This window comes from Ascidiella aspersa, chromosome 2 (assembly GCF_963924565.1).
Source record: "Ascidiella aspersa chromosome 2, kaAscAspe10.2, whole genome shotgun sequence".
Taxonomy (NCBI): domain Eukaryota; kingdom Metazoa; phylum Chordata; class Ascidiacea; order Phlebobranchia; family Ascidiidae; genus Ascidiella; species Ascidiella aspersa.
In genome coordinates, this window is record NC_139448.1 from 22,086,853 (window position 1) to 22,111,079 (window position 24,227).

The 24,227-nt window shown below is 36.0% G+C and overlaps 1 protein-coding gene across 1 annotated transcript in view; it reads right to left on the reverse strand.

Annotated features, from left to right (window-relative positions):
* Positions 1-976: 976 nt before the first annotated feature.
* The window catches only part of LOC146164321 (ciliary microtubule inner protein 2B-like), a 32,490-nt gene continuing 9,239 nt past the window's right edge, over positions 977-24,227 (reverse strand). The window contains exons 4-8 of the mRNA XM_083382066.1: positions 23,104-23,203; positions 10,819-10,994; positions 7,907-8,045; positions 5,157-5,399; positions 977-1,381 (exon numbers count right to left, since the gene is read on the reverse strand). Of these exons, the coding sequence (XP_083238192.1) occupies positions 1,299-1,381; positions 5,157-5,399; positions 7,907-8,045; positions 10,819-10,994; positions 23,104-23,203 (741 nt within the window). The 3' untranslated portion in view covers positions 977-1,298. The remainder of the gene's footprint in view (positions 1,382-5,156; positions 5,400-7,906; positions 8,046-10,818; positions 10,995-23,103; positions 23,204-24,227) is intronic.

The following is a 24,227-nucleotide window of genomic DNA, read 5'->3' on the forward strand; positions in this document are numbered from 1 at the left end:
TAAATGTAACCTGGTAGTGCAGTGTCAGCGTTTTTTCGGGCGACCAATTACCGCGTCTCGCGATAACGTTCGTCTAATAATTAAGTGTCAATCAAGCGTTATTGGGCGAGCGGCTAACGGGTAATGTTTGGTGTGGAGTTCGCAATTTCCCTAAATGCGTTAAGTTGCAAAAGTAACATAGCGTTGCAAAACGTGCTGGCCGTGCACAAAATGCGCTATGGGGTTACTTAAGGTCAACTTTAGGCCAATATTCAGCGATGCAGTTATGCACAACGTAATTGTCAAGAATTCGTTATGTCAATAATAACTTTGTATTCTTTGCAGTACATCATTTTGCTGCATAACAGATCATGTTAGTCAAAAAAGAAGCAATAAGACTTAACAACGCTTTCAAAATCAGGACCGAATTGCTTATGACTTCTGTGTGCAGTGTTGCATTTTCTCACTATTGGCAAAAATATAAGTTTTGGACACAACCTGGACAGTTGACATAATCCGGTTTACAAAACGGCTTCAGATGACAGTTGTTAAGAATGTTAAACATATGAGAGAGTTTTTTTATTATAATATACACATGTTAGAAAATTGTTTGGGCGATTTATTGCTGTGATTATGGGCCCTGTAGGGTAGATTAAGATTAATCCCTTCCCCAAACAAAGCCAAGGTTAGATAATTTAATACAAATATTCTGGATTCGTTATTCTAGATTCGAAACCTATTATTCTAGAATACCTTGGGATTCTACTTTGAACATCCCTAGTCTTAATACTATGGTTTTATAGATTTTTCTGCTTTAGGTATTTTTGCTTTCTAGGTTTTATTGTGTGTTCCTGTTTTTATCTGTCTTTGTCAACTTCGGGTGTTTTGTATTATACCCGTCGCCAGTTACAGTCATCATCTCCCTAGTTCTATGTTAGACTAGACATAACCCAATGTGGTTTTCTTAGGTCATATATGGTCACGTGATACAACAAAATCGAAACAATGATTTTTTGTTTACCAAATTTGAAACTAAAAATTGCTATAATCAATATCATTTTAAGATTACAACACATTTTGAAAGCAAAAAGTAAAATTAAAAAAATAATGGTATTTTACTAAATTATCATCACGAAATGTCAAGGTTTATGTTGATACTTGACGAGTTAAAATACAAATAGCTTCTATTTGCAGATAATATAAAATACGGAACACTATGCCTATGTTTAAAAACCCATGCCAACAGACTAACATGTAAAGGAATACGCAACAGCATTAAGTAATACACAAAGCTACAAAAAAACTAACAATCGAATAATTTAGAAAACTGCTACGCTATTCTTGAAATTGAGTGGATTTTGTGTAGCAGTTCCAAACGTGTGTCCAAATCGAAACTTTTGTCCTGAAACATGGAAAAATGACGTATTAATGACTAATTATGTTCCTCGAATACAATTTATGGATTTTGACGATACAAATAACAACATATACCAGACAGCAATTTTATGAATTATGGACAAATAGAACTTTCTAAGTACCGTAATATACGATAAAAATAAATTGGTTTAGTACTATTAAGGGCGGGTAATTCTTTGAATAAATATCTTAAACAAAATGGAAATTTCCAAGGCACTTTATAATTTATTTATGACACCAAGAAAATATAAATCAGCTCGGAAAATTAATATCTAACTGTTGTATTTAACATTATTTTCTGCGGGCGTTTGACATGTTGTTTACGACTAACCGCTCGTATTACCTCACAATGCTCTTAAAGTGTCGAGTTGTTTACTGCGTTCAAACAGGGCACAATTTACATTAAAAGCGGCAAGGAAAACACGTGTTTTTGTTTTTTTGTGTGTTTTAGCGACTGGCAAAAATCAAGGGAACTGATAGTTAACATTAGTGGGTATAGGCTAAAAAGCGTCGTAGTAACATAAAATAGAGGGTACATTATTGTGTTCGTGACATAGGCAAATGCCACGAGGTTAAACAATAAAAAAATGTCTAATATTCTTTTTGAACTCTAAAGGGAGCCGCTAAAAAGATGATTGGGAGCCGCATGCGGCTTTCGGAGCCGCGGTTAAGAACCACAGTGTAAGAAAATGAAGTAAAAATCCTACAATAGACAGACCAAATAGATGAGTTACTGCATGTAACTGAAAATGCTGTTAGAAACAAACAGTGTGAACGATATAGTCATGTCACCAAGGTAAAAATGGATGAATAAAAAATTTAAAGACACCTGATAGATGTTAAATTGTGATGATTTGAGTAATTTGTAAAAAAGTCTTATGCTATATATTTGTATGGGCCATGTACAAAGACGTGGATTGTTTTAAATTAGTCTGAAACTCAAGTTTGATGATATTTTAAAAATGTGATGTGCTAGAACAGGGTGGTCCAAAGTTGACAGAATGAAGGGCCGCAAAAAAAATTGAGAAAGCCTTGCGGGCCGCAGTCGGGGAAACTCCAAAGTAATCAATAAACTGCAAGTTTTACTCTATATTAAATAAGCGAGTTTACCGAACTAATTAGCCAAGAGCGGTGTTTTTTTACATTAGGGAAATATAGATAAGGCACAAACAAAATAACCAAACAATATTATTTCTATTTTTTGATTACTGCTTCAATGTCAGCATTGATTTCAGTTGTCGACAATCGTAAGCAGGCATCCAGCGTTTTATCAGCTATTCTGTTTCGTACATCACTTTTTATCCGCTTCATAACTGAGACAGTACTTTCGCAAATGTAGGTACTATCAAATATGGAACACATCTTCAGTGCAAGTTCTCTTAAGCGTGGAAACTGCTCGTAGCTTACAAGTTTCCAAAAGGTGTCGTAACGCTACTTTTTTCTTGACAAAAGAAAAGGATCAGATTGCAGTTCACATAATTCTTGTTGGACATAAGACGGTTGAGACTTAGTATCTACTTCCAGTGGATTATTGAAAAGCTCCAATTCTGCTTTCAGTGAATCAAAGTCAGCGAATCTGCTGCTAAACTCGTCAATAATGTCACGTATTTTCTCGGAAAATATGACGAAATCAATATTTTTTCTTCACCAAGTAATTCACAGCATGAAGGAAAATGAGTAGCATCATTTCTTTGCAAAGAAGTCTTGAATAATAGAAGTTTCTTGCGAAAACCTTCAACGCATCCCACCATTTGAGATATGTTTTGTTTCTTACCTTGCAACTTCATGTTTAAGATGTTCAAGTGATTAGTAATATCAGTCAAGAATGCCAGTGAACCTATAAACTGATCATCATTCAATTGAATCGCGTATTCAGGAAACCCTCCTATTTCATTCTGGATAAAAGTCAAAATTTCTTTTCTCAAAGAAAAAAAGCATTTCAGTGTTTTGCCTGCACTTAACCATCGGATGTGGGAGAATAGTGCTTCTTGGTGAAGGATGCAATGAAATGTTAGGCAGTCCACACCATGACTTTTAAGAATGCCAACCAGGCCATTTCTCCTTCCTGTCATTGCCCTGGCACCATCTGTTGCAACACATGAACATTTCTCAAAACCTCCATATGCATCAACGACAGAGGCGAGGCTGTTATAAATGTCCAAGCCTTTTGTAGTCCCATGAAGTGGAACTGTCTTGAGCAGTTCTTCGCAAACAACAAAGTTTTTATCAATAGTGCGGATGAAAATTAGGAGTTGACTAATGTCACTGATATCAGTACTTTCATCTAAGGCCAGAGAGAAGAACTTGCACTGCTGAACAAATTCTTTTAATTGTGAAGTTACATTGTCGCTTAACTCAACCACTTTTCTCGCAATGGTTTGATGGGATAAAGACACATTTTCAATTATTTTGGCAATTTTTTATCTCCAAATGCAAGAGCCATCTTAATTGCACATTCTTTTATGATCTCACCGTCACGAAAAGCCTTACCATGCTTAGCGAGCGTTAATGTAACTTCATATGATGCTTTCATGTTTGCGGTTGAATCATTTTTGGCAAAATTGGAAATCTTATTTTTTGTTTGAAGAAGTTACCCTTTAAAAAAAAATTGCTTCCCGAGAAGTCCCGTGGTATTTTCCGAATTTTTCCTCATGTTTGGTGTTGTAATGTCGTTTCAAATTTAACTCTTTCGGAACAGATAATACTTGAAAGCACACCAAACACTGTGGTTTACCATTGTTGTCGCCAAATAAATACGTTTCCTCCCAGTTAGAATTAAACACTCTGTTTTCCTCTGTCACCTTTCTTTTAAGACTCATTTTATTAGGAATTTGTTGTACTTCTATTGTTGTACGCTAATTTTATAACTTTCAGCGTAAGTAGGCCTATTACTGTCGTCAAACAACAACAAATCCTGCGTAAGTTGCGATTGCTGTCACATGTGATTGTAGCTAACTGTGTTCAAGTACACTACCTTACCCAACTTCTAATGAAAACTCATTTTATAGCACTGTTACGTCATACATGCCAAAAACAGCTGTTTACAGTACTGCATTATCATGATGTAACGAATCGTATCTCTAGAAAACATGGCGATCGTTCGGCAATTAATGAACGAAACTGAAATTTTTCTATGTAAACTAAAATTAGTCTGCGGGCCGCATGCGGCCCGCGTGCCAGGGTTTGGACCACCCTGTGCTAGAAGATGCCGAATCAAAGAAAAAAAAACATCTAAAACGAAATACGCCCAAACAAAAAAAAAAAAAACCCTAAAAAAGGCCTGTTGTCAATATATATATATATATACATATATATATTTGTATAATACATTCTCTCTTTTAAAAGGGTCACCTTAGTTGTGTGGTAAAAATTAATCAAGGCTAGCCCCTAAGATTATACGGGTAAATGCAGTGGTTCAAACTGTGCATTGCGACGCTCTGGTGCATCACTACCTTTTTAAGGGCGTGACACAATAATTTAGTTTCATATCTTTATATAATTAAATATCCACAGATATTATAATCCCCTAACATTAAACAATGCAGAAATTAATTATGCTTTTCTAAAACACACAAAAAAAAAACAAAAAAACATTGGCATTGGTTTAAAATTTTTATTAAACATTATTAAAATTTATATCGCAGGGTGTATTTAACAAACTTTTCCAAAAGCATTGAAGGAAAATGAGAACCACTAGGTGAATGTGTTAAAAAAAACTTAAATTTGTTAAAAAAAATGCCAAATCAATAAAATATGCATACCTGGCACATAACCACCATACCGTGGAATGATTCCAGAATCTACCAAAAATATTTTATTTTGTTGTAGTCTTGCTGCTGAGTTTGCATACTTTGCTTCAATCAGGGAAGTTGGCAGAATTGGTTTGTCACTTAAAGTTAAATGCCGCTCACGCTCTTGAGTAAATTGGTTCAATGCCTGGTTTGAGATTTTTGGAAAACTATGGCCTCCAAAATCTTTATAAAAGGGAACGTGTCCGGCAAAACCTGTGAATACATATGTACATTTAAACAATACGAATCGTATGTTTTTTTAACAATACGAATCGTATGTTTTTAGATTTAACAAACCAAAAAAAAACACATAACTAATGGAAAAAAGGGTGTAGAAACAGTTTCAAGGAATTAAGTTTATTTAGGTACTTTCAGAAAACGTGTCTACTAGATGCCACGGTTAAAAAAAGAAATATATAGGTTTACCAAATTTGTATGCTGGGAAAAAAGCTTCGACTTAAGTCACTATTTTCGGGAATAATTTGGCTATAGTCAAATGGAAAAGTTATTTTACTTGAACTTAAGTAAATTACGCAAATGACTTTACTCAAATTTAAGTGTTTTTGAATACATTGAAATGAGTTATTTGTATCAAACAGTAAGATAGCTTTATTTTCACCAATTAATAAGAGTAAAAATCTGGCTTCTTGTTTTTTAGGTTTATGGTTGCCCCCCTTTGAAATCTCAGTAAACAATGATCACAAAACTAAAACCGTGATTGCTGCAATGTTACGTCGGCAACATTGAACCTGGCATCTAAACCACATTAGTCGTCCGTGCTTATGGCGGCCACCACCTAATCACCGCTCGTTATCGTTGTTTCATTTAGCAGTTCGCCTGTCACCGACTCCAGTAATCTCAAGCAGGCCTGGTACCGAATATATATATTTTTGGTAAGACTTCTCAACGACCTAGAGAAAACAGGCTTGCAAGCTACAACAATGTGCATTTTAAACAAAATTATTTTTTTCTTTTCGATTTTTTATATGATCTCCTGTATAATATCATCCACGGAGTAGTTAATATCCTGATGTACATTCATTAGCGTTAGGCCGGTTAAGCGCTCTTCGTCGCAGATCGCTCTATTGAACGTTTTTATTAGCCTCAATCTCGAAAAGGAGCGCTCAGGCGTAGTAGTTGTAGCAGGCTGCAGGCAGAGTCATTGCACGCTTCATACAATCGGCAAAATTAAACTACAAATCACCAAATTCGTTGATAACCATCTTTAATTTTGCTGACAACGAAGTGCAACAGTTTGTGATTAATACGTCACAGAGGCTGTTCTGACACCACGCTTCAATAGTTTTTCGCCCAAAATTGAAATCACGTGACATTCGGATGTGAATGAGTCAACGAGGTGTCGTGTTTTTCTAGCGTCGAACAGTCAATTTTAAACAGGCGTAAGCTCCTACAAATCGCCGTTTTCAGCGTCTAAAATACACAAAACGTAAAATTTATTTGGGCTCCACCTGTACCAGCTAGGGGTGTTCATACCATACCCTGAGACCCCTAAGTTATTTGGGTTGCTGATTATCACTGGCATTTTAAGGGCAGGTCGGGCCTACCTTTTTGTAAGTGATATTATCGTTTTTTGTTCGTTTTTGTCAGGGTTTACAAACTGTCATTAGCGGCAATGTTTGTAATGTAATTACGTTCACGCGTATTAAGCTTATGCGAAACCAAAATAAAACGCAAAACACTGTTTTTCGTCTTTTGTTTGGTCAACCGTAAACGCAGAATATTTTTTCTCTTTTGTTATTCGTTCAGGTTGGATTAGCAAGTGTGTATTCGGCAATTGACAACGCTAAGACAAGCCTTCTTTCTTTTTTCTTGCTAAAATCATCGAGTTAGGCGCAAATGTTTTTTTTTGCTGACTTTGCACACAGATCACGCAGATATTGCGCTAATCATGGCATAATTACACCCGTTAATTTTGCAGGTGGTGAAAGGCGTGCTTGTAATTTAACGTAGTCCCGTATATGAAACTTAGAACACTGCGCTGCTGATAGTCGAATTATGATTCTTCCAAAATTATACACACATATTTCACGGTCTTCGTTTAGTTTTTGTCTAAACTAACGATTGCACACTAAGCGATTTCACAGCTGGCGCTTGGCATGAGTGACTTCGAGTGTCAACGACGCACATGTTCGCTTTTGCTGGACGTTAATTGTTTCTGGTTAGTTTTTTATGACGTCAATATTCATGACCGGCAGTCGGAAAATAGGGGAATTCCCCAAGTTTAAATTTCGGGACACCCCCGTTTGAAACGGTCACGCTACGCGCCTGCATATTTTTCATCTATCTCAGCACAGCATAGTGATTGTCAATATATGTTTTTATTTTTGTACACAGGCAGAGTGTAAAAAATATTTCTTTGGTTAAGCAAGTGTGATGACGAAACCATAGTTATTAACGTTTGCGTGAGATTTTCAGGGTGATTTATCAATGCTGCAGTGTAAAGGCTGGCGCCAGCGTTAACGGCAAATTTCCTCGCTTCTAACCCAAAGTGTCAAAGTTAAAATATTTCAACTTTTGCGCAACCGAAAGCGTTTTTTAAAAACGCTTTACGTTAACGCTAGACGCGTCTAGTGTGAACCAGCCTTAAGTTTGTTTTACAAAACTGTATCAAACTGCCAACATAATGTATTTAAATCTAATGTCTTTTACAGTTGTGGCCTAATTTCAGCTATTGTAAGACACTAAGTTAAAAATTAAACCTGATTTGAAGTTTTTCATTGAATGTTCATTGGATAAGAAATAAGGAGACTCCGGTTGTTGGTAGGTTTTAGAAGAAACAAAGTAAGGGATGCTGGTCCTCATGGAACGCAAAGGAAGAGAATTTGCTGTTCCTATTATCTGCAATAAAAAGTTTATACCTGCTTAATGGTTACCCCACTACTGATATAATTCTTAAAGTTACAGTTAAAGAAAAAAATGCATTGAAATTTTGTATTTTTACTAGGGCATTTAATGATGCACGCAGTTCTATAATGAATTATATATGCTAAAATTCATTTTGGTAAAATGTATTGTTTTAAAATTTTGACGTAATTTTTAATTGATTAATTATGCATATGTTTTACCAAAAGACCCTCACTGGAAATTCATCACCCGGCAAAACCACTATGCATTTACAATGTCATAGGTTTGATGTGAAATTTTCAGCAATATTTCTTTTTTTCAGGATCAAGTCAAGGCAAGGTAAACATGCAATATTTAACCTAAACCAATGATTCCATACTATGCTTGCTGGTAGTTCTGCTTTTAGGCTGTCTTAAACTTTTCTTTACCTCCAAATTACACACACTAGGTCATAAAAAAAAATGAAAGCCAAGATTGTGTAACTGCATCATTTTGCACTTCAAATCAGGGGCGTATCCAGAAATCCAAAAAGGGGGGGGTCCCGAATTTTTTTTTTCGGGAATTCCCCGTTTTTCCGTCTGACGTAAATGACGTCATAAAATATTGACAGATATGACGTCATAAAACAGCGATTGTAATGACGACATAAATAATAAAAAAATCATCAGAAACAGCCAATTAACGTCCGGCAAAAGCAAACTTTTAGACGCAAAACACAACGTCACACGTACATCGTTGACACTCCTGCCAGGCGCCAGCTGCGAAACCGCTTAGTGTACAATCGTTAACTTCAGAAGAAAAACGAAAACAATTCCGTGAAATATATGTGATCGATTTTGGTAAATCCATTTACGGGACTACGCTAAATTAAAAGCACGTCTTTCGCCACCTGCAATACTAAACGAAGATCGCTTTTCCCCGGTGTTATTTCATTAGCGCAACATCTGCAAAAACGCCACTTCAATAGTTAATCTAGTTCAGTGTTTTTAACCTTTTTAACTGAGTACACACCTGGCGTGCGAAGCGAGCGCGATTTTTTTTGGGGGGAAAATGGCATTGTTTAAAATTTCTTGCAAGTTTTTATTACATTGCCGAAAATAAAAATAAAAGAAATGTTGAAAAATATATGTGCAATATTTTTGAATACGTTTTCCGTTTGGCCGCGAGGCACTTGGCAGCCTTCCACGGCGCAACGGTAGAGAAGCGTTAATCTAGTTCAATAGACAGCATCAAAACGTAAAAACCGGACGTAAAAAGAACATTCGCGCGAAGCGCGAAAATTTTTCGCACTTACGTAGTTAAAATACTCAAAAAGTATTTAAAAAAGCAGCGGGCCCGATTAATTACAGCGACCGCTTGATTGACTGTTATTAATTGTCGAACACCCACTTGTTCATCAACCAACCCGAACGAATAACGAAAGGCGAAAGACAAAAAAATATCCTGCGTTTACGGTCGACCAAACAAGAAACGAAAAAGGCGTTTTGCCTTTGATTTTGGTTTCGCATTAGCAAGACGTGTGACCCAATTACACTGAAAAGAACACGCAGCTTCGGACGGTGAGGTAAACCCTGACAAAAACGAACAATAAACGTTAATGTCACTTCCGAAAAGGGGGGGGGGTCCGAACCCCCCAAACCCCCCCCCCCCCCCCCCCTGGATACGCCACTGCTTCAAATGTATCTTTTGTTTCTAATTTGTTTGTTTTTTCTCTTTTGTTTTGATTATTAAAACTACATGTATTATTGGGCATTTTGTATAGCAAAATTAATTTAGTTCTAGTTATAATACAATTTTACAATCTTAAATTTTGCTTCCCTGAAAAAGTAAAACTGGGGGACTTAAAGATATTTTTGCCATTGTGCCATCCTTAATGTTTTTTGCAAACCCTTAGTATTTTTAACATGAACACAATTCATTAGTTTTGAGCTGCGCTTGGATTTCTTTGTGATTTTAATGCAGTCTTACAGCTCAGTCAATGACTCTAAAAACATGTTATCAAAATCAGCTGGATAAAATGCACTATTTTTTGAGAACCTCATGGCCCATGTCCTCCAAATTTTTGTTTAGCTTATTTAAACTAAATAAATGGAATTTTTGCAATTTGCAAATCAAGAATAACATTTAGTAAATTCATGCTATATATGATATGTAATAACTAGACTGATTGTTGTTTGACTTGTCAAAGAAGTTAAAATTTGCATATTAGGTCAAAATAATTTCAAGGTAAAATTGTTTATAAAATGTATAAAAATTGTTAACAACAAAAACTGTGGTGAGGTTTTTAAAACTGTCGATTAGGTTAAAGTTTTCTTAAATTTAGTTTTGAATTACATACAACTTTTTTTAATATAAATGACAACTGCAACCCCCAAAAGCAAGTATCTATCATTTTGAAACAATTTTTTTTTTCCAGATAAAATTTATTTTAAAAGGGATATTTATAATTTTGGAATGTGACATACCCCTGAAATGCTGAACGACACAAAATATCATAACATAAATAAGTTGAATCATGCATCTAAACCTTGCTTGTATGAAGTTTTAATTAAAGTGAAATAAAATCTTGCAAAATATGAGGGTGCGGGACTGTGGGTGTACTTTAAACACCTACCATGTGGATACCAGTGTGCCACAGCTGACAGTTTTAGAATCGCTGCTTCAGTCTATTTCAACTTTCTTTACAAATATGAATGTAATACCCAAATTGACAAACGTTTTAGAAGTCATACAAATGACAGAAACAATTCCACACATATTTATTTACCTTCCGCTCATCGTTTGTCAAATTATCTGATTGCTGTGACCTCAGTATTTTCCTCAGCTGCTGACGTTTTTTCTGAAGTTGAATTTGTTCCGCTTGAAAATGGCTTAGAGCTTCATTGCAGTTTTCAGAAAACGTTTTTGAATGGTATGAGGAAAAGTGAGCTTTTGGGACAAATCCTAAGATAACATAAATCTATTTGTGATGGATGTACAGATTTACAGTAAACTGTTACGGAAAGCACCATGTATAAAATATGACATTTACTAAGTTAGCCTTCAATTGGGATATTAAAATATACTAAATTTTTGTTCACATGTGTAACATAGGATGGTAAACCTAGGGTGGTAAAGTTTAGTTAAGTAATGCAAAATATAAAAATGTTTGTATATAATTAAATCTAATATGAATGGAGAGTAACACAAATAGATTTGGGTATATATTGTGACAATAAAATCTTAGGATTGGAAAGTGTTTTTGGTTGGTATAAAGAAAAACAGGGCAGAAAAGCCTTTATGGAACTATAGTAAACTTGTATGATGATCATGAATAACATTTGTTTCTGTTTTAGTTCATAAACTGTTCTTTTTTGTTTTTACTTTTGTAGCCTTATCAAGCATTTCACTGCATGCATATTTACATAATGTAGGCTCTGATGGCACCTATAACAGTTTAACTAATATAGGAATGCGGTATTGCCCCAAACAGCAAACCAAACGAACAGCCACTGTTTGTTTTTGTGCATCTGTATTTTTACTGTAACAGGTGTGGATATATCAATTTTAATTACATATCCTTTTTAACTGTTTGTTTCAATTCAATTTAAGGTGACATTGTATTGTATATATGCTTTTATAGCCCATGTCATATTTATGTACTAGTAAGGTAAATGAATTTATAAATAACAATTGTAAACCTATTGCTAAACTTCTAACATTTTCTAAGTTGGTATAATGTGGTAAATAAACCAGCTGGTGCTAGCATATTCTAACAATAATGTAGTATATTTCATTTACACTTTCCAGGTGCAAGGTTAACAATTCTTGTCAACTAATACACTTCATTACAGAAATTTACAGTCCATACTTTCCAATATAATTTTGAGTAGTATAGTCAATTAAAAACAGTAATGCTGCTCCAGTCCCCTATTCCATCTGCATTAATTACATAAATTAATAAACCTCAATTTATTGAAAAAAGTGAAAAATCAGAAAATGAGGAATATACATTACAAACAGGATTGTGCCCATGTGTTGAAGGATGGGTAAAATGTGAAAACATCTAAAATCAGTTATTTTAAACAAACAACTGACATAAAGTTACCTTGATCAGTCAACACAACAAAATATTTTTTATGTGCGTTTGGCACTTGGGCCAGAACATGCTCCGAATGTTAATTTTTTTGAAAATATGACCACTTTTCCAGATGATAAAGATATCCATAATGAAACTAGGGTTGGTAAGTATGTGGTATATGCTGTCATACATTGTCAATTAACCCTACATTATTCATTTAAAAACTTTTTTGCCTTTGTCTAAAAATAATAAATGTGATAATGAAACTATATATGGTATACGATAGTTAAATGGTAGAGTAGTAGATGTTTTTTAAGCCTTCAACCCAAATCACCTTAACTGCATGCTCATATTTATTCTTTGATTGAAGATATTTTGTGAAGAACAAAACAAAAATATTTAAAACATCCTATGTGAATAAATGTTCCAGTATACAAAAGGAAGTCGATATTAAATTATTTACGATTGCATTTGATATAGTAAAAGAAAATCTATTATTTAAAACCGAGCAACTTCAAAAAGCACTGGAGAGTTTTACTGAGACTCTACCTAAAATAAAAACTTTATCACAAATTATCACTTTTATGCACGAGGTAAAAATAACTCCTGTGCTTGCAAAACGAAGTGAGGGCATACCGAAATATTATGCCAACCAACTACATTACAGGAAAGGCCTCCTGGGGCTTCTATAAGAGAAGCAAACCAGGATCATTAACTAAAAAACGTTGTGTAAAAAAACAAGAAATCTGTTTCAAAACATTAAAATATTGAACAAAAAGCCCATTAAATTAAACTCCATATGTTTTCTAAGCCAATTTAAGCTTTATGGTTCATGTGGCTAAAGTTATAAACTTATAATTGACTTTTATTGTTTAACCATGTTATTTACTGGCAAATTATTTGAACTTTGAGCTTTAGGGTTGCAAATAAAAACTAGCACCAAGATGTATTTTGCTTTGAAACGGCATTTAACAATCTCTAGTGGAAAATGCTGCTCTTAAGTTTGATAATGCTACACTAACATTTGGGTGTTTCGAGGGAACAGTGGTGGTGTAAGAATATAGTTTACTGTGAAACGTGGTTATTATTTCTGATTCTAATGTCATAACAATAGTAAGTTTGTTTTTGTACCATGTTAAAACTTGGGTTGCCTTTTTATTTTAATTTTTCAGGTTGAAATAATTGTTTGCATTAAGGTATGGTTTAAGCACATCCCAGACTACTAGTGACATAAAAAGAAAAGGATCACAATCGCCAAATAAATGACACAAACCAGCTGCGCTTGTAAATATAAAAGTTTGTCATATCTTTTGCCAGGATCTCGATATTGTCCTATATAGAAAAAAAAAATGATTCCACTTAACAGCTTATTGTACAATTCCGATTAGTTAAATGTTTGGCACAATGCGGCGTTCTTATTGGTTAACATTGTTATAGGTGCCTTCAGAGCGTACACCAGGGGCGGGCAACATACGGACCCGGCCCCAACGGGATTTGGCCCTCAGACAGTTTCCAGTCATCGCTACTTCACAAAAACAACGTGGTGTACCGACGGTGATGCAGCTGCAATCAGACATACATCGGCCAAACGCAACGCAACCTAAAGACGCGTGTGAATTTGCTGGAGTCTCTGATGATACAACATCACAAACCAGAACAAACCTAAACATCGTTACATCCTCGGCACCTTCATATATTTTTAATAGCCTATCTAGAAAAAGGTAGGTGACCCATACATCGCATTTTTTCTGCTGATTTTGTCATTTTTTTCCTTTCTTTTTATGTTTTATTGCATTAATCGGAATAAGTCATAAACCAGTCGGAAAGAACTACTTTAAGTAGCGCCGTTAGGGTGGCACTGTTTTAGCATCAGCCTTTTCAGGGGCGGATCTAGAGGGGCGCGATATGGCCATTTTAGTGGTTAAGGCGCCATATAGTATATATTTTTTTTAAAATGGTAATATTCGTTTCGCGCAAAGCGGCGTTTTTCAGATTTTGCAGCGACGGCTTAAGTGGTATACGCTGACCTCGACTATATAATAAACGAACTTAAATCCAATGTCAATTAAAAGACACCAAAACATTGAATAATAAATGCTTTTAATTAAATTGATGAACGAAACGTATGCAAATATTAGGAAATAAACATATTTAGGTGTTATACAATGAGAAGCAATGCCCAAAAAGAGAATTAAGTCGCCTTTCACAAGAAAAGATTCTTTCTTCTTGACTTATTCGTAAATGCATTAATAATTTCTTCCGGCTTTGGAACTCTAATGCGGTGTGTTTGTAGCAACAACAAGGATTCCAGCCTTTCCTCTAACATTGTGGAACGAATTATTTGCTGTCAAAGTGGTACGGTATTTAACTTTGAAAATACCCTTTCAGGCTCAGCAGTGGAAACAGGTAAAGTACAGAGAACGTTAAGGAGTTGATAAACATTTGGAAAAAGGGTTTGCGGGCAGTTTCTTTAAAACATTGATAGATCGATGGCCGATTTTATTTCTCGAAATGCTTGCTTTCTGTCCACTTCCGTTTCCGCACTATATACTCTCCCTCGACAATAATTACTGGATGTAGAAAACTTGCGTATTTAGTTGCCGCAGGTAAAACATCAGGCCAAGTGGACCCTAATACAAAACACGACATTAACCGTGGAAGAGTGCTCATCTTTTTTGGTGTGAGCCAAACCTTGCTCGCATATCCTGCAGTATTTTATCCAAAAATAAAAAGTATACGTTTACGCGCGATAATAATCTGCAGCACTCTGACGTGATTCGCCAGCATTTGGTCGGAACGTTGAACTGCCAGCAGCGCGTGGACGTATGTCGTATATTCACCTCATTCTCACATACGCCAAGTTTTTCTGCAAGAACTTCCGCTTCAATTGATGTAAATGCGTGGCCATCGTCATTGCGTTACATTTCAATGGTTGACTGTGTTGTTCCAATAGTTGACATCGCATTGGCAAGATCGTTCCCGACATGCTGCAAAGAACGAGAGACTGGCTGTAGGATAGCAGACACCCTTTCGGCTGTAGTGAGAGAAATTATAAATTGTGGGTCCTGCAAATTTTTTAACAATTTTCTAGCACATGTTCTTGTTTCAGTTGAGTACCAGGTGAGCATTTCAGAAAGACAAGGAACGATATGTGGTAGCAGCTCTCTTGTAACAAGTAGAGATTTGTGCCTTTCTACGAACCGAGTTTCACAAAGCCTGCCAATTGCTTGTGTTGCATACTGTTAGGGCAGGGGGTGGGCAACGTGCGGGCCGCATGCGGCCCTTTTTAATTTTTTGTGCGGCCTTTCACCTTCTTCCAGCTATTTTTACCTAAATAAGGCTATGAGCGTGCAACATGTTGGAACTTTTGCTCTATCAGTTTCCTGTTTGAAGTGCGATGTAACCCATAGGCTGCACAGCTACACTAATGCATTGAACTATAATTGGAACCATCTATTACAAAACAATCTTCATTCTTGAAGTTTTACCGGTATTTGTGTCATGATAAAGAGTTTTTTTGCAACATTTACACTTGTCTAGTACGGTCAAGGTGTAACAGACTTTTGGCACGCATATTGACGGAGATGTTATGTTTAACAGCTGGTTTTGAATTAAGGCTGTTAATTAAATTGTACTGAGCCGATCCGTACGAGAAAGGCGTCATTGGAATTAAATTTATTTCCGAATTCAAAATTTTATTTTCCGAAAGTAGACAGCACTGACAAAACTGCCTTAGTTGCAACCTAGTAGCTCATTAGTTTTTCTAGTAAAAGCTATAAATATGAATTGGTGTTTATTTGATATGCGCCCTCTTGTAAGCATTAGGCCTACAATTCCTAACTGGCCCTTGTGTTAAAAAGGTTGCCCAGCCCTTTGTTAGGGGATTCTTTTTCAATTATTCGTTTTAGGTGACTGATGTTTCTCTTAGCAAAAAAATAATTAAAGGTCTTTTATATCATCCATGCAGTTTTGGATCGCAGTTATCTTGGTGGCATTTGCAAAGACTCAGATTAAGGGCATGCATACAGCAATAAAAGTAATCGGCAAGAGGAGCGATATTTTTTACTACAGAACAGACGCCAACTCGCTAACTGGACATTGTCCGATAAGATATCGTAGTTCTAGCCCAAGCTTGTGTACATTACAAACTATAGCCTCTCCTATTGCCTTTCCATTGAGTTTTATTTCGTTGTGATTAACACATATCATCTTTAATTGCGATATCACTCACCAAATCTAAAATGGCAACTGGGTCTTCTTTATTAATTGTTGTAGCAGAACTTGTTTCAACATAGCGGATGACAATACCAAGCTGTTCTTTTTTGGCACCATCCTGTGTTTCGTCCGCCATAATTGTTCAGAATTTCGCTTGTTTTACATCACTCTTTTTGTTTGGACAATTTCTCCTGCACACGTAATTAAATCATTTTGTGTGGTTTTGCTTACTAAGGTAGAGTTACTTGTGCAATTATTTACGTGATTTTGCAATTCGTTATCCCCTCCTCTCAGCCTGAAGCAAAATAATGCTTTAAAGTTTCCATCATTTTGTGATGGTTCTGTTCCTTTACAATCTATAGGGCCAACGTCCTGATGACCGATATTTTGATTGCGATATTTTGCCTGACGCATGTAAGTATCGTAACAATAATAGGTTTTAATGCTGCTCTGTTTTTAGAAATTTCTTCTTGTCTCCTGTTTTTGTTTATCCTGTTTTTGTTATCAATAAATGACCGAATGTCTTCCTCGCAACCAGGCTTAGCTCTGTTGGCGACGGGAAGATGGCCCCTTTTTCCTGTCAAATTCGCCATAAGGCATGTGAGGTTGCTCTCCTTTCGAGAAAAAGCAGGATGTGTAGACAATAGACATGGTAGCGTCTTTCAGCGATATTCCTCATACCGGGTCACACTAGGAAACCGGCCAACTGTGCAGGTTAACCTAATTACTTTTTCGTTCTTTCAAAAGGTCTGTTTTTCGCGCTACGCGGACGATTTGTTTAACAACCTGAATAATGTTATTTTGCACGAGTTCATTTGTTCGGACAGCCGATGTTATTTTTACCTGAATTATGACGTCAATGACATACTTTGTGACGTCATATCTAAAAAAATTGTGACGTCATATCTCAAAAATTGCATGGCCCTCCCCAAACTATTACAACTATTAGCCTATATTAGTCCTATTTTAGTCTTATTAAACTGTGTTTTATTTCTTATTCCGGTCTTACGGCTGGAGTACGAAAAACACATTAAGAGATGGTAAGAACACTCTAACTAGCTCTTTTCTCTTAACTATTCTCCACTAATTCTTCTTTCTAAATATTCTTCTTTTATTCTTCCACCGGTACTCTAACTATTCTCTTCTAAGTTTAGTCCTTTATAACTCTTTTTCTCAATTCTTCGTCGTTAAATCTTCTTCTCTATCTCTTCCCGGAATTATCCATTTAAATCTTTTTCTCGTTTCTTCTAACTTCTTCCTCTAAACTCTCCTTCTAACTCTTCTTCTAACTTTTCCTTCACCTCTTTCTCAGCCTATTCCACCAACCCTTCCTCCGACTCCGACTCTCCAACCAACTCTTTCTGCGAATCTGTAGCATCATAGGCAATAATTGATTAATAATTTCACATGTAATGGAATATTTATTGTATTGCGTAATTTCTGATGTGTTGCTGTTTTCCCTTTGGCGCTGTATGCCACTTTGAATGCGCCGTTTGATGATAATTCACATCCACTGAGCTAAAAAGCTGACTTAGTTCATTTTGCTTTGAGATTTTGCTGTCATCCAAGATTTACTGTAAACAAGCGATATGAGTAATCGCTATGTCAAATATCCGCACCTTGAAAAGTAGGCCGCTGTATACTGTTACCACATTAGGATAGAAATATATTTCCGTGTTGCTTTTTTCATGCAAATTCTCAACTTCTATGTAAGCAAGAACTTTATATGAATAAAACAGATAGCTCGGATCGTTCAGAGGCTAACATATCGCTTATAGGGTTGCTTGCTTGCTTGCTTGCTCACATATAGCCAACAAAACTCGACTGAATCTATGTCAGAATAAGAAAAACAGCCGAATGAACAATTTTCTACAATCTGCCCCCATCTAGAAGAAGTTAGGTAATTCACCGAGGCAAAGACTTTAATGAGACCTCATTTTTTAAGGCAGTTTGAAATGTGTAAACATTCTGAACAAAATGCTTCCATTTTTTTTGTTTTTTTAAGTTAGCGACAACTGTTAAGCTAACAAATCTAAACTTATGGGTCAACACCATAAGCTGAATCGACATTCTCTTGTAGGACGAGTGCTCAATAGGGTGAAATGTCAAATTAAAAACTCAACTCAATACAGTTGAGTGTCAATGTAAAGCAAGGGCAACTTTAACAAATTTTGTACATGATATTTTAAATATTAGAGAATAAAACACAAACGTATGACTCTTACTTAAATCGCAACAAAGCTGTTACGACTTCAATGACTTGACTTAAGTGAACTTCAGTCAAATGTTCAAATGACTTGACTTGTCTTAAATCTTTCGACAAATGACTCGGGTTAAAATAAAGTTGTTCCTCAAGCAATTTTCTTTTATAATCTTTTTAAATTAAAAAAAAATTTGCACGTAAAACAATTTGCTTGCTATACAGTAGCTTATGTTGCATTTAAGTTTATGAAATGTTGACAAATCTGGCAAAAGCTTAGGCTATAATTATTTCCTCGATTGTTGCTCGACCTATAGATTAGTGGTTCTCAACCGCCGGTGCCGGTCCGCCAAATATTTACAATGTTATATCTCAATTGCGAAATGCAAGATGTTAAAAGCTTGTTCACCAAATTAAGAACTTCGCCAGTTCCGTAATTTGCAGCATTGTGACGTAACATAAAGTTAATTGTCTACTTAGGACTTACCGTACGTTACAATGAGCAGTGTTGTGCCCAGCTGTTTATAAGTAGGCTACACGTCGTTGAAGTCTTCTTCTTTAAGATAGTTGTACGTGAAAAACTTTGGTATACCACGTATGATATAAGAAAGACAGCAGAAAATTGCTAATTTAATTGGTGTTTCCAGTCTTTGCTTTTAAGTTGCATACATTTGTCCTAATTGCATTTTGGGTTGATTTTGATTCGGTCCGCAAAATTTGTTTTGAAATTTCACCGGTCCGTAAGCTAAAAAAGGTTGAGAACCACTGCTATAGACGACCTATAGATAATGAGGCTCCCATGTAACGAAGCTCAGTGGCTTGATGGTTGCAATAATGAGTAGTTCTTTCACCTGAGGGAAACGTAGACAGTGCCTCAAAGCGATTTTTGGGATCTTCAGTGAAAAGAGTGCCTTGATCAACGGTAGCATTTGTCAAATACTGGATAGACGCCGGCGTACTAAAGCAGCGATGGGGTCCCTCTTGCCAACTTAATGTGTTTACCGTCACAATTTGGTTTAAGTTAAGAACAAGGCATCAAAAAATGTTTATCTACAAATATTTCCTTGAAATTTCAAATTTGTTAGATCCTTATATTGTTATTTAAATGCAATCTTAGAAAATGTCTTTAAAAAAAGATAGTTTTTTGATGAAGGTAGGCCTATATGTTGTTCCAGAACGAATGGACAGACTCTTATTTTTTTGTTAAAATTAGTAATAAAACAGTATCTAATCTTGGGGTGTGTTCATACAGAATTTAAAAAAGATTATGTGGTCCGCCTAGAACAGTGGTTCCCAAACTGTGGTACGCGTACCACCGGTGGTACGCGAGAGTCTTTCAGGTGGTACGCGACTACGTATAAATCTGCGAAAACTTAAAAAAAAAAAAAATTTGAAGCATATGTATAAACTTGCGAAAACTTTCAACTTTTAAAACTTTCAGATTGGGTATTTGCAATGTTGCGTTTTAATTACCTTTAATTTGAGGTTTCGCACGTTTATGACGTAACACTTAGCTTGTTGAAGATAATAAAACGTTAATTGTTAGCTGGTTTAATATGTATGTAGTAATAAACTGAAGAGCAGCAGTGTAGTATTGCCATATGTATAATGATATTTCAATCATATTGAACTACTGTAATTTCTTTTAAAATAGAGGAATAGTGTGAGAATTTAATTTTGTTTAATTTAACTATACTAGGAACATGTCTAAACGAAAGTACAGCCAGACTTAGGCTACATAAACTACGGGTTTATAGCTATTGAACACAATAGAGAAGCTGTTCCGCAATATGTTGTTTGTATGAAGGCGCTTGCTAATTCAGCTATGAAACCAAGCATACTCCCAAAGACATCTCAACCAGCTGGTCGCGAAAAAAACAACTACATCCATCGCATTAAAACTATTTGCTGTGTTTTGCTTAATTTATGGCTTTTAAGTCTTCCTGGAATGATAGTTGTTAAACTCTAATACAGCTACATGCTCATTTTCTTATCTATATGCTAAAATAGGTATAGTTTGAGATATTCTAGTCAGATGTAACTTAGGTGGTACATGAACACTGTACAAAAGCTCAAAATGGTACGCGAGAAAAAAAGTTTGGGAAACACTGGCCTAGAAGATAGTGTAAATAATGGATTTATTTAAGTACCTATCGTGATCACTGTCGTGCTGTGCCTGCATGAACCAAAAAAAGGTCGGATATGAAGCTTTATCTATCTTAAGATGTTTAAGGTCTTGCCAACACATCCTTGGCCACGATTTGAGATGGCGGAGTCGATGCCTTTTTCTATCGGGTATAGAGTTGTTGGTTGAGATTGTAGCGTCATAAGTAATAATTAGTGGATAATTTGGAATTTATTGTATTGTGTATTTATCAAATATTTTACGATTTATGATTTGTTACTTTTTCACTCCTTTTACCAAACACTCGCTGTCATTCTGAGAACAGAGCATTCGGCTGTTTCCACATGAATAATGTTATATCGTGACACATATTTCCGTTATAGATAAAAGTATTTCACCTGTGTGAACGCGTTATTGTTGCAGTTCCCGGCTGCCAAAAAGGCTTCGGGTTGTAAATCATTTCCGCTTTTTCGTGTCGCCTTCTCTCTTTCATGCAAACTTTCAATTTTTATATGCGAAACTTATATCAATATATAACCAGTCTTGCCTAGTTAATACAGTAAGCGGTTGTGTTGATTGCCGGCTTCTGGCTGGCCAGCTCAACACCAGCCAACAAAAACTGTGTGGATTTGTAATCAGACTACAACAATACTTATTGAAGCAATAGTGTGGTTAATTGGTCGAGGCAAATTAGTTTACTGAGACTTGTAATCAACAACGCCTGCTTCAAGATGAACGAGTAGTAGTCTGGGTGCTGAATTCTTGTTCTGACCACAAGGGGATGGGTGGGGGGTAGGGGTTTGTTCGGAACACAAGGGGTGGCGCCAAATAGGCGCTGTAGAGGCTGGTACACTTTTTATTCTAAATGGCGTATAGATCTCAGTTACGTAAAATGATGCTTTTAGTCGACCCTATAATAAGGTCACCGATGTCCTGTTAAGCCTGATTCGAGTCGGTGCTGTTGCCAAGTTTGTGCCTAAATGATTCTGAATGTCGTTTGTGATCAGGCAAATTCGCTTTTACTGCTTTACAAGCTTACTGGTGACCAAAGTCACGATGTTGCTTATAGTGATCAATGACGTTCGATAATATGCAGAGAAAAATTTCACCAGAACATCGATCTGGGAATGGCAAGCCACTGGCGGTCACGCCAAATGCCAAGACGGGATTGGAGTTGACGAGAAGCTGTTGAAATCTGATGCTTAATATGCACCGTATGTTAGAAGTCCCAAGCCTAAACGCATGAGGTTGTAATGGCCAAGAGGCGCGTATTAGGGCGATGGCCTGTAAACGCTTACGCTGTGGTTTGCTTAACGTTTGACGTTTGTTAGGCCATTCAATCTCGTATGATGTTGACAATTGGCCCCTAACCAGGCCACTGAGGCCAGGTTTTGCTAAACAACCATTTTGTGAATGACGTAATCCATTTCTTCACATATATGCACTTTTAAACACTAAAATTACCGGTGCGGCCATTTTGACGTTTTTTGAGTTTTAATGGTTTATATCTCCGCTTAGGTAATTATTAGAATATTGAAACTTATTAATTTTTTCTCAAGTCTAGGTCAAAATTTAGCATGTAATTCATTAGTTGAATAAAATAACCACAGTATGAGGTAGGAAGCGACTTACTTTAAATTACCGCCAACGGTCATTTTGAACGTAAAAAAATTCTTCCACCATTAAATTAGCCTTAAACGATAGCTTTTCGTTGTTCTTTTGTTTTTAAGCAACCTTGGAACAATTGCTGTAGTAGCTGGTAGGGCTAACAGTTCTAGCTCATAGCTTTGAGTCAACAATCATAAAAATTGTAAGGTTGGCGGTGCCATTAAGCCACGCCATTAAGTATCGGGCGACGTAAGAGGTATTCAATGGTTTCAAGCGTATCTATAAAGAATGACTGGGAAGTTCCCCTTCGTTACACAGGTTGGAACCCCCTTAGGGCAGTAGTGGGACTTAATCGCACCGCTTCGCACAAACCATTCCTAAAAGAGAAAAAGTTTGCCGATGTGGTTTCTGGGTCAACTTTTTCAGAGTCACCGAATTATGCTAACATGGTCACTTTATGTAGTCTTACGAGGTGTAGTTTGTTGTACGGCTTGTACGCAAATGGGCCAATCTACATGCATCGAATGTTACCTAAATCATATAATCTTTAAACCCGTGCAAAGTTTACCTTAAAACTTGGTAAAGGAATTATCCGACTGATAACTAAATGGAATCCAACCACTTTCGATCGAAAACTCCGGATCTCACTTTAAAAACTGCTTGTTTTGAGAGTATATTACAAAAGTAATAGAAAAATTTTTAACCTTAGACTGTAGTTTATGATTTCACCTTATTGTTTATTGATGTTAAAAACAATAATATAGTAGTACTTGGTAGTAATTGACTCACTAAAACTAGACAACTGTAAAAAAATAACGTTTGCAAAATCTATTGAATATATCACCCATATATCCAGATCTCATATTTCGTTTGTAGAGTTGATCTCCACTCTGTAGACACCGTTCTTCCAACAACTTTTCAACATTGCACGCATCGATGTTAATCTATAAGATAACCGTTCGTTATAATTCGAAATGTGAAAATTATCCTCGGTCGGCCGTGCGCAATTACGACCAAAAAGGCAAAGCGTTTAGTACAAGGCGAAGTTTCCTCCAAAAGCGCCAAAAAAACTTACAATGTTTTATCTTGCTAAATTCTTTTATAAGTTGGGCAAATGTTGATGATTATAAAATGGCTATATTCGATTCATGCAAAGCGTGAACAAAATGCAATAACTACTTATTTTAATTTTTAATTTTAAGGAAGTATAACTCGATATTCAAATAGAAATGTGTACTAAAAAACTTTCGAACGCGATAAATTGTATTACATTCTACCAAGGTTTAAAAATAGAAAGCGGAATAATATCAAGGTCACAACAAAGGCAATTAGACATAAAAAACAAAAATTACAATAACAACTTAGTTCGAGTACTGGCAAGACTAAACTCATCAGAATAAGATTTCAACTGCAAGGGTAAGGTACCCTTTACCTACCAGAGGCGAATCCATGTGGACATGAGGACAGACTTTGCTCCCAAAATATGTCAAAAAAATTTACTATGCAAGTGCAATTCGCAATTCGCTTCGGGTGTGTGCTGATTGACACCCACTCCGCCCGACTAGCGAGTGTTACATTCATTGTTGTTATATGACCTATCGGCAGCCTTAAAATGTTAATCTGTGACAAATTTAATTGAACTTCAACGACCTTAAGGCCAATTATTTCACTCCCTTAAGATACACCATTGGTCCATTGCACAACTGATATGTTTAGTCTAGCGCAGGGTTTCTCAACCGTGGCCTTCGCCACCCTCTGGGGGCCACGGAGCGGTCATTGGGGGGCCACGGGCATAACTCTCTAGCTATAGATATTGCGAAAACAAAGTGTAATTTTTTTAATATGTCATATAACTTTTATTATGACTGTAAAACTTTCTTGTAACGTTATGTAACACATTTTTCTGATACCTGCTTTAACTCGTCAGTAGGGATGTTCAAAGTAGAATATTGGATCATTTTATTCGTT